This window comes from Osmerus mordax, chromosome 12, assembly GCF_038355195.1.
Source record: "Osmerus mordax isolate fOsmMor3 chromosome 12, fOsmMor3.pri, whole genome shotgun sequence".
NCBI classification, from domain to species: domain Eukaryota; kingdom Metazoa; phylum Chordata; class Actinopteri; order Osmeriformes; family Osmeridae; genus Osmerus; species Osmerus mordax.
In genome coordinates, this window is record NC_090061.1 from 13277676 (window position 1) to 13294861 (window position 17186).

The 17186-nt window shown below is 45.1% G+C and overlaps 2 protein-coding genes and 2 long non-coding RNA genes across 6 annotated transcripts; 2 read left to right on the forward strand and 2 right to left on the reverse strand.

Moving 5' to 3' along the window:
- Nucleotides 1–72: 72 nt before the first annotated feature.
- Nucleotides 73–5557, reverse strand: zgc:113229 (uncharacterized protein LOC550612 homolog). The gene is made up of 6 exons (XM_067248202.1): nt 5001–5557; nt 3319–4645; nt 3047–3183; nt 2003–2462; nt 1521–1865; nt 73–1244 (listed from the first exon to the last, which is right to left on the reverse strand). The coding sequence occupies exons 2-6, from the start codon at nt 4591–4593 to the stop codon at nt 975–977; spliced, it is 2487 nt and encodes an 828-aa protein (XP_067104303.1). The 5' UTR covers nt 4594–4645; nt 5001–5557; the 3' UTR covers nt 73–974.
- Nucleotides 5558–6511: 954 nt separating this feature from the next.
- LOC136954710 (uncharacterized) lies at nt 6512–7977 on the forward strand. The gene is made up of 3 exons (XR_010878124.1): nt 6512–6595; nt 7180–7220; nt 7560–7977. It is a non-coding gene; the product is annotated as an uncharacterized lncRNA (long non-coding RNA).
- A 1603-nt stretch (nt 7978–9580) lies between these two features.
- Nucleotides 9581–11865, reverse strand: LOC136954665 (uncharacterized). The gene is made up of 5 exons (XR_010878122.1): nt 11750–11865; nt 11517–11594; nt 10963–11045; nt 10338–10378; nt 9581–9998 (listed from the first exon to the last, which is right to left on the reverse strand). It is a non-coding gene; the product is annotated as an uncharacterized lncRNA (long non-coding RNA).
- A 2181-nt stretch (nt 11866–14046) lies between these two features.
- On the forward strand, nt 14047–17171 carry rad9a (RAD9 checkpoint clamp component A). 3 transcript variants are annotated; one of them, XM_067247299.1, is made up of 12 exons: nt 14047–14407; nt 14503–14573; nt 14670–14743; nt 14824–14872; nt 14982–15096; nt 15225–15324; nt 15427–15533; nt 15643–15749; nt 15885–15949; nt 16067–16174; nt 16384–16615; nt 16764–17171. In XM_067247299.1, the coding sequence occupies exons 1-12, from the start codon at nt 14374–14376 to the stop codon at nt 16884–16886; spliced, it is 1185 nt and encodes a 394-aa protein (XP_067103400.1). In that variant the 5' UTR covers nt 14047–14373; the 3' UTR covers nt 16887–17171. The 3 variants fall into 3 exon arrangements, with proteins under 3 accessions (XP_067103400.1, XP_067103402.1, XP_067103401.1); XM_067247301.1 differs by having other exon boundaries at nt 16821–17171; XM_067247300.1 differs by having other exon boundaries at nt 16094–16174.
- The last annotated feature ends 15 nt before the right edge of the window (nt 17172–17186 follow it).

Here is a 17186-nt window from a genome sequence, read left to right on the forward strand (position 1 = left end):
CTTAAGACCATTCTACATAATATGCACTGGTCACATTATAAACATGAGGTTCACTTAACAACATGATGTCAATTCTCTTTTTATTTATTTAGAAAAAGCAATATCAGTATGTTCATGTTTCTCAATGATTTGATCTCCTTGTGTTGTTCAAACAAAAACATTTAAACAATCTATAAAGAAGCATAACACTAAAATGCCAACTTGTCTAGATAGAAAATAGAACATAAAAATCATATTTTTGACCAGATAAGATTTCCATCAGGAATATTTTTAGTTGGTATCCACCTTTTCTTTCTCCTGTTCTTCAAAACTGCTAGACGCATTTCAGGAGGGCAGGGCCATCGTCAGGGTGTGTCCAAGTGCTTGACAAATGACTGGCTGCAATTGTATTGTCATTTCCACATAACCATAAATCAGAAATAGTGAGTGACGTCCTCCTCTAAATGGAGCACATGATACAAGGTGTAGATTCTAGAAGCGCTGACTTCCAGAGATAAACCTGAATAACGGGGTGAGGTGGTTGTGTGCTAGTGAGAATAACACTGTGTACTGTACCTGCGGATTTCGACACTTCAGTTCTTAGTATGACACCTTCAGAGCACCAGCAGGTGAGATTTATGGCAAATTTATTTAAGGCAAAACCTGAGCTAAGGCCTTCGGTTGAATATGATAAATGTTTTAAGAATGTGCCACATCATACTGTCACATATTCACACACACCCTTCTGGATGCAAGCAACATGCCCACAGACATACACACACTAACACACATCAGGATCTAGCCCTCATTTTCAGCATATGATTGATAAGGCCAATGAGTTTTGATACTTTATTATCATATTAATCAAAGTTGTCTGGACATCATTTTCTCAGTGCAGTTAACTGGTACAAAGGGACAAGCTGCGGATTTTGTATTGAAAAGTTGTAAAAGACAAACATGTTCATGTCTGTGCTTGTGTGTGAATGCGGTGCAAGTCATTGTTTAGGTTTTCTTCCAGACTTTTTTATTTTCAGAGCTGACACCCAGGCTGACAGAGAGGGGCGGGCCGGGGCAGGCACAGGTACAACTTCCTGTTCCTCTTGCATCCCAGAATCCTCCTCTTCTTCATCCTCTGACTCCTCATCCTGTGTCCAGGCGCTCTCTTCTTCCTCATCCGGGTCGTGGTCTTCCAGAACGAGTTCTCTGGGTTCTATGGCGACCACCTCCTCTGCGAACCTCACATGAAGTATATCGTCTAATCGTCTCTGAAAGAGACAGAGAGACACAGACAGAGAGAGAGAGAGAGAGAGAGAGAAGAGAGAGAGAGAGAGAGAGAGAGAGAGAGAGAGAGAGTGAGTGAGTGAGTGAGTGGAAGAATGAACCCTAATCACATGCTTTTAAAGAGAACACTCCAAGATAGAGCACACTGTAGAGCAATGTTACTGTAACATTAGTTCAGAAGCAAAAACACAAGAGGACCATGTGTGTCCAGTGAGATGGAAGGGGAGGAGACAAGTCCAGGAAGCGACCTCCGCCCTCACCTTTTTGGTCACCGTTTCCATGGAGTCGCGAGACCCCGAGTGTTTCAGTATGCCGCGGTACCGCCGAGCAGGAGAGGGGGAGGAGGAGGAAGGAGAGAGAGAGGGAGGACAGAGGGGATAAAGGGGCATGATGACACTTTGGTCGTCCCGCGATCCTACTTCTTGCTGAGCTTGGCTTGTCGTGCCCTCTTTCACGCTCTCTCCGTTCCTGTCCTCTCTCCCTCTGTCTCGCTGTTCCTCCTTCTTTCCTTCCCTCTCGGTTACCCTTTCCTGCGAGAGGTACACTCTCTTCCTGTTCGGGGGGATTTGGTTCCTCTGTGAAGAGATGTGTGGATCGCCCCCTGGCTGTAGCACACAGACAATGCATCAATTACATATTTTAAACAGCTCTACTGCATACAAAACACTGTTTACGAAACTCAGTCGATGGGCAGGATGCTGTTTGTTACTTTCCTAAATGGTTTCAAGGATTATGTCTTTACCTTGTTAACAAACAAATCCGTCCGAAGGACTGGATTGGTTCTCATCTCGTCACGGCTGAGTTGCGATTGGACATCGCTGTGTTCCATTGGTTCTGATTGGATGACTTCAACTTCACCGTGCTGTTTAAAGATTTGGCTTGGTTCTGAAATGTCCATACTGACATCAGTCGACATGTGTGCGGTGTCTCTGTTGGGAACCTGGTCCATCGGCCCCAAGTTCCCCTGGGGGTTTGCAGTTCCTGGTTTGCTCTCTCTGCTCAGGTTCAAACTTGATTGGTCAGTATCCTGGCTTTGAATGGTCTGGTTGGTCCCTAGTCGGTGAGATTCAAACTCACTGAGTCTTTGATAGGTTGGGACATCTGTCTGGGTGGGACTGAGGAACTGGGCCCACTCCTGTCCTGTGAGGATCTCGTCCAGCAGGCTGAATGAGCCCAGGCCAAAGTCAGAATCACTGGAGGGTCTGTTGAAAGAGATGAGGAGGGGGTCTATAAGAACAAAGGAGGTGTGTTCATGTGTGTGTGGCTGTGAGTGTGTGAGTGTGTGTTCATGTGTGTGTGAGTGTGTACTGTATGTGTTAAGACTGAGACCGGCAGAGAGCACATGAACAAGAATGTCAATGACAGGTGAGGGTGTATCTGGCTCATGAGAAAAATGTTGAGCCCAGTCTCACCCTGACTAACATCTGTGCTATTGTAACCATTTCATACATACACACACATATGCATACACACACATACACACATACTCACATACACGTACACACACACACACACGCGCAAAGCATGTATAACTTGCTCATACGTTTTACCAGACATTTTCTCAACTAAGCAAGAAAACATTCCAGACCTCAGCTATTATGTATTACATAAGTTTTTTTAGGGGTCCCGGTGATCAATTATATTGTACATTTGAACATGTGTGCATTCATTCAAAGGACAGGAGTTCTATTGACAGTTGTGAGGCAGGCATGGCAACAAACACAAATCAGTCACCTTCTACGCACAGGCATACATTTGGCTTTGAGTGTGTGTGTATACTGTTTACCTTACGTGACCCTCTGTGATCCCTCTCTCTGAACCAGTAGGTGGAGCTTCACCTTGGACCTCTCTGATAGGCCCCTGGGATAACTGAGCTCCCTTGTCATTGGACAATTCTGTGATGTCAGCCTCTGCAACTAATTGCTGGTTTTGAGTTGAAAACTGTTTAATAAAAGCATGTAATAATACATACATTGTCAGCTTACATTGTCAGCTTACACAAGTGAAGCATATAGAAGGAGATATAGAGTTTATAACTCTTCTCAGTCTTTTACTTACATGTATTTTTCCTTCTGTTATTCCTTTGTCCTTTTTTTCTCTTTTTCCCAAACTCCCACGGCTCTCCCTCCATCGATCCATGATGTTTAGAGTCCATCTCTTTGTGGATCTCTCTGACAACCTTTTTTTCTTTTTGGCCGCTACCAAGGAGCTTTCTGCTGTGCCCTGATTGGCCAAAAATACACCCATGACATTATTCAACCCCCGGTTCCCGAAAGCCCCACTCTCTACCGGACTCCCTGTGTCCAGACCCGGGTTGGCGCTTCCCAAAGACCACACGTAGACCCTTGGGGTGAAGCCAGACTCTGATTGTTTTAGGGAGGAAGTTCTAGAGCTCTCAGTGCCTTCAGCAACCACAGTGCAGCTGTCCTTATTGAAAGGCGGTGAGGTCAAATGTGCAGCTCCTGGACGTGCACGTGGCACTTCCCCAGCATCGGGGCCATCATTCAGAACTCCAGCATCCTTTGACAGCCCCTCCTGACCCCTGGTCTGGTCTCCAACAGCCGACTCACTCCTCTCCTCACCCTCTGCCCCCACCTCACTCTCCCCCTTTCCCTTGTCCTCCCCCCCTCTCGCTTCCCTCCCTGACCCACCTCGTACCCCTGCCCGTGACTGTCGCTTGTCAGAGCCACGCCCCCTGAGAGGAAACTTCAGCCTCCTGCTCTTCAGCTGAGGAACTTCCTCTTCCTGCTTCCTACAGGGAGTGACGTCCCCCCCAGTGGAAGTCTGTGTCGGGTGTCCGTTTGTGCCACCCGCCAAACATTCCCTACCTGGAGGGGCAACGACAGGAGTCAGAGGCTGTTCCGACCATCCGCTCCCCATCACATGACTCGGGGGGGAGACACCCTGAGACCCAGAAAGAGGCTGGGACACCAGGTCAACGTCCCTGCTAGGCACAGCGCGGGCCCGCCACTGACCTGGAGCGTCCTTAAAGCCAGTCACCTTAGAGCCAAAGTCCGGAATCGCAAACTCATCCCTGGAGTCCCATTTCCTTAACGTGTGCCTGCTGGCACCGCCCCCTTTCCCTGCACCCATAGCCCGGCTGACATCATCAACGGGAGACAGCCCCACGTCCCCGTTGCTGCCGATGTTTCCTGCTAGTTTTGTCCGGAGAGAGGGGGACCTCTCTCCATCCTTGCCCGGGTCCTGGGTGTCTGAGGTGGGGCTGAGGGGGCTCTGCCGTCGCTGGGTGTCGGTGGCCGGCTGGAGCTTCAGCCTCTGGAGCATGGACTGGAGCAGGGCCTGGGTGTCCTGGGGGGAGCGGGGCTGAGACATCCCTGGAAACGGTCCCCTCTCTCACATCCGATCCTAGTGAGGTTGGCAATCCCTGTGAGAGAGAGAGAGAGAGTGAGAGAGAGAGAGAGAGAGAGAGAGAGAGAGAGAGAGAGAGAGAGAGGGGGAGAGAAATGGGGAGAGAAAGAGAGAGAGAGAGAGAGAGAGAGAGAGAGAGAGAGAGAGAGAGAGAGAGAGAGAGAGAGAGAGAGAGAGAGAGAGACAGACAGACAGACAGAGACAGACAGAGACAGACAGACAGACAGACAGACAGACAGATAATGAGAAAATATTGAGTGCATCCGGAAGATCCTGAGAGAGTTTCAAGTTGATTTGCCTCAAATGCAAGTACTGTACTTTGGAGGAGTATGTGTGTTTGCAAGTGTGTGTGTGTGGGCCTGCATACGTACTTGTGTTTGTCTGTGTCCTCTGTCTCACATGGGAAGCAAGTTCCGGTGAATCTCTTCTTTCACATTCCAGTCTTTTTCCATGTTCAGGCTTCCGAAGCACTTTCTGCTTGACAATGTATGCCTTTCACTCTCTTCAACTCCAAATCCTTCTGTCCGTTTCGATTCTTTGACCTTTTTTCTCCTTCGTTCACTCACAGGTTTTGAAAAGGTTTCTGCGTCACGACTGCACTCTTCTTTATGATGACTGTTCCCCTCTGTGTGCTGCCTGTGACCAAAACAGCACAAGCTGCCCGTCTCACCTATTGCTACTGCCGAAACTATATGTCTCTCTCTCTCTCTCTCTCTCTCTCTCTCTCTCTCTCTCTCTCTCTCTCTCTCTCTCTCTCTCTCTCTCTCTCTCTCGCTCTCTCTCTCTCTCTCTCTCTCTCTCTCTCTCTCTGTCTCTCTCCTTCTCCCACTATCTCACTAAACACGCTCTATATCTTTCTCACCCTTGTATCTCTCTATCTCTCTTCAGGAAGGCTGCGTGTGTCTCTTTCTGGAGTTCCGTCATTCCTCTCCTGGTATGATCCTTCATGTTAAGTCATCTCTGGGTGTCAGTAGGCAGTGAATGGAGTTCCACAAACTTGACACACCCAGATCAACGAGAAAGACCAGTGAGGCTAGATAACTTGTAACTCTGTCATCCTTCACAAGTAACAGTGGCTATGACTCTGTCTCTCTCTCTCTCTCTCTCTCTCTCTCTCTCTCTCTCTCTCTCTCTCTCATACGCACACACTTGCCAAACTCTTCTCTGTCACACTCTCTCTGTGGTAGGATACACCCTCATGTTTTTCACATTGTGGATATGGGGCCTTTCGATTAGACCTATTTGCTATTTTTATGTTTGAGCCTGATGAGTTGCAATAAAATTACCTCTACATGAGTATCATACAGGGAATTAAAAGTGTTTGATGCCATATGACAATTTGTGGCACTGAACTTTACAAATCGTATGTCTGTACGTATACACAAGTAGTACTCATTCTAAGTTCCTGTGTCAGAATGGAATCATATGAGAAACGGAAACACAGCTTTTAGACAGTAATATAAAAATTTGGTGTAGTTTTTTTAAGATACATATTTTATAACAAACACCTTCTGTTTTCTTTTGGGCATATCAGTGAAGCAATACATGGGATTCAAACCCAAGGCCTTTCAGTAAGGCCTCCGTTTACATGGTACACATGCTTAACCACTGAGCTACCAGGGTCCTAACACAACACAAACATGTTGGAAAATACATCCTTATGGTAAAGTGTTCTTTTTGTAAAGGAACAGTTTAATATAGCAGACATATTCCACTTTGTTTAAGGAAAACCATCAAAGCCAGACAATTTATGCCACTAATCATTGTGGCACCGACTATATAATGGAGGCTAACAATTTAACTATAGCTCAAAAAGTTTATGTTAGATGTTTAGTTCCAGCTATATTTCGATATGTAAAACAATTCTCAATTTGTATGTGCAGACACCAGTTCAATGCACCGACTTGTCACTCATCAACTCTGAAAGACCAGACAACTGCTCAAACGTAATACGTCCTAATTTACAGTAAGTACTCTACCCTGGCTTTTGCAGTTGTATATTGTTTGTATTGGTACCACTTAAGCTCAAGGTGCTTGTAGTAAGCATTAGTTAATTGAACATATGGCCTTAGTAAGCTTGCAATAAACACATTTTTATGTTAATAAGCATATGCAAATACATTGTGATTTGAATTATTATCTTATAAAGGCCTTATTACATATTAACTAATGCTCATCTTACTATAACCCTAACCCTAGCCTTACCCCTTATTAATATTTCTAACACTTATAGCCTTATTAATTTGAACAAGCATTGTAGAAGGGCCTTATTACTTAGTAACTAGCGTTAAGTACAGGAACCTTGACCTAAAGTGTTATATTTTCATTGTTTTGCAGTGTTGCATTGTTACACAGTTATACATTTGAACACAATTAACTACTAATTAAGTACGCAAAAAAAGAAAAAATACACAGGCTTGTACATCTATTGGGTCACATGGTCACATGGCCACATAACAATAGCGACTTTTTACATATTATCAGTCCATCCCTTCCCATGTAGTACACACATGTAACATTCTCACCATTCTTCTTTTTCTTTTTTCACAGTGGGAGCAGCTCTGTTAGACCTTTCCAAGCTGCTGCAATTGGTAACTGTCTCAAATACATTCAAATGACAAACTGCCTCCTAAATTCTTGTTTGAACTTCCGCCCTTTCCTCCAGCTCAAGTTTGATTGACGTAGTGGCAGACTCAAAAAATTATAAATGGCCACTTAACTGGCACAAAGCTGTCTATGTTGCTAAACAACTCTCAGAGACCCTCATTACATAACATGTTTATATGTGACAAAACACGATGCTGAACAAATCCTTTAACATTTCAATTTGGACATCAGGCATTTTTCTGCCATCGAATAAGACTTTTAAAAGTGTTAACAGTATCACACAATCATCAACTCAACATTTCAACTTGTCTGTTCCCCTGCAGGGGGACTAACCAATGCAGACCAAGAGGAGCTGCAGCGTCTGAAGTGCAAGTGGACCTGTAAGCTGTGTCTGGACCGGTGGGTCCACGTGGTCCTCATCCCCTGTGGTCACCTGGTGTGTGAGGAGTGCTCCAGCAAGCTGCCATCTTGTCCTTTATGCAGAGGCCAGATCCAGCACTGCTTGAACATCTCTTTCTCATAACCATATGCCTGCTAGACCGTTCAGCCCCTGGTCCAGCCCCTGGTCCAGCCCCTGGTCCAGCACCTGGCATTGGTGTTTCCATTTCCTCCAGCCATTTCCAAATTCTTTACATTTCAGCATTGCTACAACTATGTAACAGTTTTTTAAATAGCTGACTGATTTGTGATTTTGAGTAATAAATGGCAATATGTTTCGAGTTGGCTGTATTTTGTTTTGTATAATGCAATGTTCACATGCAATGCACACTTTGGTAACACTTTATAATAAGTCAACACTTTTTGGCATTTACAAAGTGTTAACTAATAGTTAGTTAATCCTTTATAAAACATTTTGAAACATTAACAATACATTATTAAATAGTTAATAAGCTTATTATTAAATACTATGTTGATCATTAATAAACACTGTTAAAAATATGTATTTTATTCATAATACAATTCATAAGGTGTTTGATAACTGCATTATCATACTTTATAGACAGCTTGTTAATATAGTTGCAAACCAGTAGTTTAAAAGGTGTTAATGGTACATGAGCTGGTATAGAAAGAATTAGCAAATGGTGAACAAACTATTTACATTACCTTTATAAAGCATGAGTAAATAACTAACAACATTTTTACTTGTCTTTAATTCATGTATGCCAAGTCGAATACAGGATGTAGGCTACACTATGCTTTGCAAATATCTTAACAACTATTTTATAAAGACTTACTAATGATGCAACTTCTGATTAGTAATGCAAGTTATAAAGCATTTACTAACTGTTAGTTAAGGCTTTTGCGTGACCTAATCTAAAGTGTGAACTATCTATGCCTTATTAAACATGAATACGCGGCTGGCATGACTACCCATTAGTCAATCAGAACGCTCGTACTGTTGTTGCAATTGAACCAATATGCTGTTCTTATTGGTCCAGAAGACGTTCTCAAAAGAGTTGTGATATGTTGCCTTGGAGATGTAGTGACGTCACCAGTACAAGGGCAGCTGATTGCTCTGACAAGATGGCGTCTGCTCCAGATTCGCCGTGTTTGATTTGGGATGTTCCCACGTATTGTTGTAGTATATGAGAAACCAAATGTTTACTCTTCGACAGGTCAGCAAACGCTTTGTCGCCTCAATTTGTTAAAACGATTTGTTTGTAAACCTAAGCTATTTCTTCTAAAAAACAAAAACACAACATCTATAGGCCTATAGTCTTTCTATAAATGCTTAATAAGGCATATATCACACACATAGTTCACACTTTAGATTAGGTCACGCAAAAGCCTTAACTAACAGTTAGTAAATGCTTTATAACTTGCATTACTAATCAGAAGTTGCATCATTAGTAAGTCTTTATAAAATAGTTGTTAAGATATTTGCAAAGCATAGTGTAGCCTACATCCTGTATTCGACTTGGCATACATGAATTAAAGACAAGTAAAAATGTTGTTAGTTATTTACTCATGCTTTATAAAGGTAATGTAAATAGTTTGTTCACCATTTGCTAATTCTTTCTATACCAGCTCATGTACCATTAACACCTTTTAAACTACTGGTTTGCAACTATATTAACAAGCTGTCTATAAAGTATGATAATGCAGTTATCAAACACCTTATGAATTGTATTATGAATAAAATACATATTTTTAACAGTGTTTATTAATGATCAACATAGTGTTTAATAATAAGCTTATTAACTATTTAATAATGTATTGTTAATGTTTCAAAATGTTTTATAAAGGATTAACTAACTATTAGTTAACACTTTGTAAATGCCAAAAAGTGTTGACTTATTATAAAGTGTTACCAAAGTGTGCATTGCATGTGAACATTGCATTATACAAAACAAAATACAGCCAACTCGAAACATATTGCCATTTATTACTCAAAATCACAAATCAGTCAGCTATTTAAAAAACTGTTACATAGTTGTAGCAATGCTGAAATGTAAAGAATTTGGAAATGGCTGGAGGAAATGGAAACACCAATGCCAGGTGCTGGACCAGGGGCTGGACCAGGGGCTGGACCAGGGGCTGAACGGTCTAGCAGGCATATGGTTATGAGAAAGAGATGTTCAAGCAGTGCTGGATCTGGCCTCTGCATAAAGGACAAGATGGCAGCTTGCTGGAGCACTCCTCACACACCAGGTGACCACAGGGGATGAGGACCACGTGGACCCACCGGTCCAGACACAGCTTACAGGTCCACTTGCACTTCAGACGCTGCAGCTCCTCTTGGTCTGCATTGGTTAGTCCCCCTGCAGGGGAACAGACAAGTTGAAATGTTGAGTTGATGATTGTGTGATACTGTTAACACTTTTAAAAGTCTTATTCGATGGCAGAAAAATGCCTGATGTCCAAATTGAAATGTTAAAGGATTTGTTCAGCATCGTGTTTTGTCACATATAAACATGTTATGTAATGAGGGTCTCTGAGAGTTGTTTAGCAACATAGACAGCTTTGTGCCAGTTAAGTGGCCATTTATAATTTTTTGAGTCTGCCACTACGTCAATCAAACTTGAGCTGGAGGAAAGGGCGGAAGTTCAAACAAGAATTTAGGAGGCAGTTTGTCATTTGAATGTATTTGAGACAGTTACCAATTGCAGCAGCTTGGAAAGGTCTAACAGAGCTGCTCCCACTGTGAAAAAAGAAAAAGAAGAATGGTGAGAATGTTACATGTGTGTACTACATGGGAAGGGATGGACTGATAATATGTAAAAAGTCGCTATTGTTATGTGGCCATGTGACCATGTGACCCAATAGATGTACAAGCCTGTGTATTTTTTCTTTTTTTGCGTACTTAATTAGTAGTTAATTGTGTTCAAATGTATAACTGTGTAACAATGCAACACTGCAAAACAATGAAAATATAACACTTTAGGTCAAGGTTCCTGTACTTAACGCTAGTTACTAAGTAATAAGGCCCTTCTACAATGCTTGTTCAAATTAATAAGGCTATAAGTGTTAGAAATATTAATAAGGGGTAAGGCTAGGGTTAGGGTTATAGTAAGATGAGCATTAGTTAATATGTAATAAGGCCTTTATAAGATAATAATTCAAATCACAATGTATTTGCATATGCTTATTAACATAAAAATGTGTTTATTGCAAGCTTACTAAGGCCATATGTTCAATTAACTAATGCTTACTACAAGCACCTTGAGCTTAAGTGGTACCAATACAAACAATATACAACTGCAAAAGCCAGGGTAGAGTACTTACTGTAAATTAGGACGTATTACGTTTGAGCAGTTGTCTGGTCTTTCAGAGTTGATGAGTGACAAGTCGGTGCATTGAACTGGTGTCTGCACATACAAATTGAGAATTGTTTTACATATCGAAATATAGCTGGAACTAAACATCTAACATAAACTTTTTGAGCTATAGTTAAATTGTTAGCATCATTAGCTATGTGCATCTCATTCTATCTTGTTTCACTATAGTCCTGACTCTACTGTGGTAATATACATAGATTAACTAGCCTAGTTATTACAAAGGTAACATTCTGAGTTTATTAATTGATAAACAAGTATTTACAAACAAAACTAACAAACCTTTGAATTTTCCATTGCTACTGGTAACTCGTAAACTGGTTAAACGCTTACGGACAACCACGTGCTAAAAATTTCCCATGAGCCGGATATATGATCCAAACATATTGTTCTCTAATAAGACTGTTTTGAGAATTTTTACAATCATTTTGAAAATTATTTAAAAAAAATATAAAGAGACAGTCATGAATGAGAACAAAAAGTATAATTAAAATAAATGTTTACTCTTATTCATCCTGGGCTGTCATGTAAGCCCTCCAGGTCCATCACGCCAACGTCATCCCACAGAAATATTCGCTCATTCTTTCAGATCAAGAACAGGGTCCATCACGTAAGTATATTAAGTGAGTGCACATATGTAAAGGTTGGATAAAAAAAAACATTCACTAATTCTTCAGTAAAATTTTTCATCAATATCGTTATGTAAAAAGATAAATTCAAATTATGATAATACATACGCTCCATCTAGGTTTCTCCATGATTTCTTTCTGTAAATCACCTTTAAGGATTCGTCTGTCCCCTCACAACTTCAATCCTTGAGATCCAGTGCTAAGTGTACTTCAACTAACCTGACTGAACAATTCTAGATGCCTAAGAGTAGATAACTACTCTAACTACCCAACCAAACACAGGACATTTGAAATATGCTGCCTAGCAGCATATTTAAAAAGGCTGTCTCTGATAGAGATTACATTTAGTCATTTAGCAGACGCTCTTATCCAGAGCGACATACAGTAAGTACAGGGACATTCCCCTGAGGCAAGTAGGGTGAAGTGCCTTGCCCAAGGACACAACATCAGTTTGCATGATCGGGAATCGAACTGACAACCTTCGGATTCCCTCACCGCTCAGCCACCTGACTCCCTAGAGATGGTTAAAATGCAGTGACATATTTTGAAAACTTAATTTTAAATAGGCGATATGTTTTAATCATATCATACCTGTAAGTAAGTAAATGTTTTGATTTCCATAGTAATGAATATGAAAAAAGGTTGTTACGATAGTAATAATGCTCTTTTAATAGGCTATATATCCCTTGATAAGTACTGATATATGGTGCATAACAAAATAATAAACTAATCTAGCATAATAAACACATTTAAAAATCATAATAAAATCTCCACAATAATACTAGTGGTCACTCCATTGCACTTACATGACAAACAGCATAATCTAATTAACTAAAAGTAGCCTACAAGTGTGCTCAAAATTCTTCATAGATAACTTCTCAATTTTGCTCACAAAGTGCACCAGATTGATTAATTTAACTTCAAAACAATAAATCTTCATCCTGGGGAGCACCCCACCACCCCCGGGCCGAGGAGCACCCCACCACCCCCGGGCCGAGGATCACCCCACCACCCCCGGGCCGAGGAGCACCCCACCACCCCCGGGCCGAGGAGCACCCCACCACCCCCGGGCCGAGGATCACCCCACCACCCCCGGGCCGAGGATCACCCCACCACCCCCGGGCCGAGGATCACCCCACCACCCCCGGGCCGAGGAGCACCCCACCACCCCCGGGCCGAGGAGCACCCCACCACCCCCGGGCCGAGGAGCACCCCACCACCCCCGGGCCGAGGATCACCCCACCACCCCCGGGCCGAGGAGCACCCCACCACCCCCGGGCCGAGGATCACCCCACCACCCCCGGGCCGAGGATCACCCCACCACCCCCGGGCCGAGGAGCACCCCACCACCCCCGGGCCGAGGATCACCCCACCACCCCCGGGCCGAGGATCACCCCACCACCCCCGGGCCGAGGAGCACCCCACCACCCCCGGGCCGAGGATCACCCCACCACCCCCGGGCCGAGGAGCACCCCACCACCCCCGGGCCGAGGAGCACCCCACCACCCCCGGGCCGAGGAGCACCCCACCACCCCCGGGCCGAGGAGCACCCCACCACCCCCGGGCCGAGGATCACCCCACCACCCCCGGGCCGAGGAGCACCCCACCACCCCCGGGCCGAGGAGCACCCCACCACCCCCGGGCCGAGGAGCACCCCACCACCCCCGGGCCGAGGAGCACCCCACCACCCCCGGGCCGAGGAGCACCCCACCACCCCCGGGCCGAGGATCACCCCACCACCCCCGGGCCGAGGATCACCCCACCACCCCCGGGCCGAGGAGCACCCCACCACCCCCGGGCCGAGGATCACCCCACCACCCCCGGGCCGAGGAGCACCCCACCACCCCCGGGCCGAGGAGCACCCCACCACCCCCGGGCCGAGGATCACCCCACCACCCCCGGGCCGAGGATCACCCCACCACCCCCGGGCCGAGGATCACCCCACCATATAATCCTGTGGGAAACACTGAAAGGGCCTAAGACAGATTCGAACAAACCATCAGCCACAAGGGCGCACCACAGGATGCTTTATGGTCCACCTGTACAAGTTGGTGAGAACAGGAATGCACATTGTATGCCCTCTCCTGAACAGAATGAGGAATAGAGATAGGGGCTGTATTAGTCAGGTGTACGAATGAGGTATTACAGCATGTGATACTGCAAGGTATTGTTGTGAGGAATAACGTGGTCCCGGTTCGTGGGACACCACCGGATAGAAAATCAGGAAATGGCGTACCTGAATGAAGAGAGTTCGTGTAACTTCGGCTCTTAGACTGCTCCTTCTCCTTCTCCTGGTAATCCTTAAATTGTCCCTTTCCGCCCGCCATACTGGTTTGTCTGATTGGTTAGCAGGAAAGACGCGCGTTATGGCGCCTTGAAGTAAACACAATTGAGCGCCTACCACTCCAGATAGCAATACAGACTAAAGTACTTGTTGGGTACTACTTTAATATAACCTGTTGCAATCTTAGCCGAATTGCGATATACTAGTGTAGTCGCTTTTAGAAACTTTTTGGATCTAGCCAACTAGCTTGGTGTCCTACTTAGTGCTTTGTGATCAGCTAACTTGCCACTGGTGTGCCTGGTTGTGTATTCCAGCTAGTGCTAGATAGTTTGGTTAAGTTGGAGTAGTTGTCCGTTATTATGTCTGTCATATCTTTCTGATACAGTTCCGCTACATTCCACGACGATTCATTTTGTCGTAGTCAGTGTCGGGTTTGACACCCCTGGAGATGGACTGCGTTGTGACTGGGGGCAACGTGAAAGGTAGCTATCCGTACAGTAGCGACATATGAACAGATCTGATTGCGTGTCATGGCTGCATACCATGTCATTGTTGAAAATGGTGTGTGTTTACACAGTTCTGGCCAAGGCCATCCATTCTCTGTCCAGGATAGGTGATGAACTTTACCTGGAGCCTCAGGAAGACGGCGTGAGTTACGACCACGCACACACGCATGCCGACACATACTCCCCTAAACACTTCAAAATGTGCTTATAATACCCATGTCTGTCTCTTGTCTCACAGCTGGCCCTACGGTCTGTAAACTCCTCGCGATCTGCATACGCCTGCTTCCTCTTTGCCCCACTCTTCTTTAGCAGGTGTGTGTGTGTGTGTGTGTTTGTATTATAGTGAGCAAGAAAGAGAAATATATATAATAACATCCACCGTTTTTGTACAGGTACACCATCCCATGTGGCCATGCCTTCCGCTGCAAGATGGCCATTAAGGTACTGAGAATGAAGCCAGAGTAAACCTGGCCTCCACATTGGAGACTTTAAGAACTGAAATAAGTGACGTGTCTGTCCTGTGTCACGCTACTGTACCTCCCTCTGTCAGTGTGTCCAGGCCGTGTTCCGGTCCCTGTCCTCTCTGGAGAAGACGGTGGAGAAATGTCACATGGAGCTGGACGGAGAGAAGAGCCGCCTCACCTTCACCCTGCACTGCAAGCACGGTACGGTACCACAGGCTAGCCTATGGCTCCTTATCGGACCTCTTCTTGGAGAAGGGAGGATTCTCTGACCGAACGTATGAAGCCAAAACTATGTGTTTCTCATGTGCGTGTGTGTCTGTGTGTCTCAGGCCTGCTGAAGACGCACAACCTGTCCTTTCAGGACAGCGAGAGTCTGCAGGCGGTGTTCGACAAAGGAAGCGCCGTCAACGTGCTCCGCGCCCAACCCCGGTCCGTACGCCCTCTTTGTTTATCCTCCTCATCCCACCAGCTCTCTCTCCGCCTCTGGTTGTCCTTGCTGAGCACCCCTCTTTCGCCGTCCCCGCCTTTCAGGTTGCTGGTGGACACCGTACTGCACTTCCCTCCCTCTCTGGAAGAGGTGAGCGTGACGGTGAGCGGCGACCGGGTGTGGTTCAGGAACCACGTGGACGAGGAGGCGGGTACGTCTTCCGGCCCCCGTCGAGGCGTGCTCTTCTGCGGCTGTCCTCCCGTCTATGGAAACCAAAATGACTCTTTGTGTCTCCTTCCGTTTCTCCCTCCCTCCCTCAGAGCAGTCCAAGGCCATGCTGACCGAGCTGTGTTTGAGTTCGGACGAGTTTGACCACTTTGCTGTTGGATGTCAGACCTGTGTCACATTCTGCCTTAAAGAGTTGAGGGTGAGGAAGGGAGAGGGAAAGGGAGAGCGGGTGGGATCACGAGCTCTGAGACAGGAGACCATTGTTACTTCCTGATTTCTGTCCACTGTTTGTTCAAGTTGATCAGTCATCTTACGTCAGTGATTTGTCTTCCAGGGCTTGCTGATGTTTGCAGAGTCGGCTAGTCTCCCTGTCTCAGTGCACTTTGATGAACCAGGAAAGTAAGAACACACACACACACGGTTTGGTTATGCTTTAGCATTAATGTCTATTGATCAATTTCAGCAATTGATGTGTGTGTGTGTGTGTGTGTGTGTGTGTGTGTGTGTGTTGTTCAGGCCCGTGGTATTGTCTTTAACAGATAGTGTCCTGGAAGTTAACTTTGTGCTCGCCACACTGTCGGACGACTCTCAACCCAGTAACCATAACAATAACAACACAAAAAGGTAAGTGCCGCCAGATCCTTAAATAAAAACAAGGGAAAAGTACAGGATTCTAAATGAAAAGTGTTTCGAGTGTGTACAGGTCAACTTGTACAATTTTCTCACTCAAGTACATTCAAGGAGCTCTAAACTAGAAGTCCAGAGCAGCTTGTAAGCTGGTTTGTATGCATATAAAGCTGGTCCTTACCCAGAATCCTCTCCTCTCTCCCCAGAGCTCCCTTGCCGCCCCCTCCTGACGACTTCATGAACGACGACATCGACTCTTACCTCATCGCCATGGAGACCAGTGAGGTAGCGGGTCCTTCTGCCGTGCGTTGCCCCTACCCCGACATCCCTGTCAAAACCCCTATACCTACACCAGCCGATAACAGAGGAAGACTGGACAGTGAGGAGGAAGAGCAGGAGGAAGATGCTGACCAGATAGAGAGACCACCCAATAAAAAGGTACGTTCCATTTGTGTCATTTTATTAGAACATACTCTTTTTACTCCATGATTTGTTGTAAATCGCCTTGTCTAAACTGTAATACTAATTGTCCTTCAAATAATACCTCTGTCCACTTTGTGCTCCCCCATATCTCCTTGTCTCTTAGTTCCGTTCCCTATTTTTTGGATCCGTGTTCCCCACTTCCTCCCAGTTGACCAATCAGACGATCAAGAGCCAGGAAGTGCTAGCCAGTGACAGCGAGGACGATGCTCAAGAGGCATCGCCGTGACGGACATGGGAAGCAGACGGGATGTTAGGAGTGTGTGTGTGTGTGTGTGTGTGTGTGTGTGTGTGAGATGGATGCCAAATGAACATTGCAAATGGACTGCACTGACACTGGACTGCACAGTATGGATATTGTCTCTTAAAATACATTTCTAGGATCTGAACATCTGGGATACAGCTTTCTCTTCTTAATATGGTATTTGCAGCGTTGCTACGGGAACCGCACTGACATGTTTTCCTGGGAGTCAGGAAACAAAAACAAACAGCTTTTCTTTTTTTTTTGATTGGACCGTCATAACGAGGC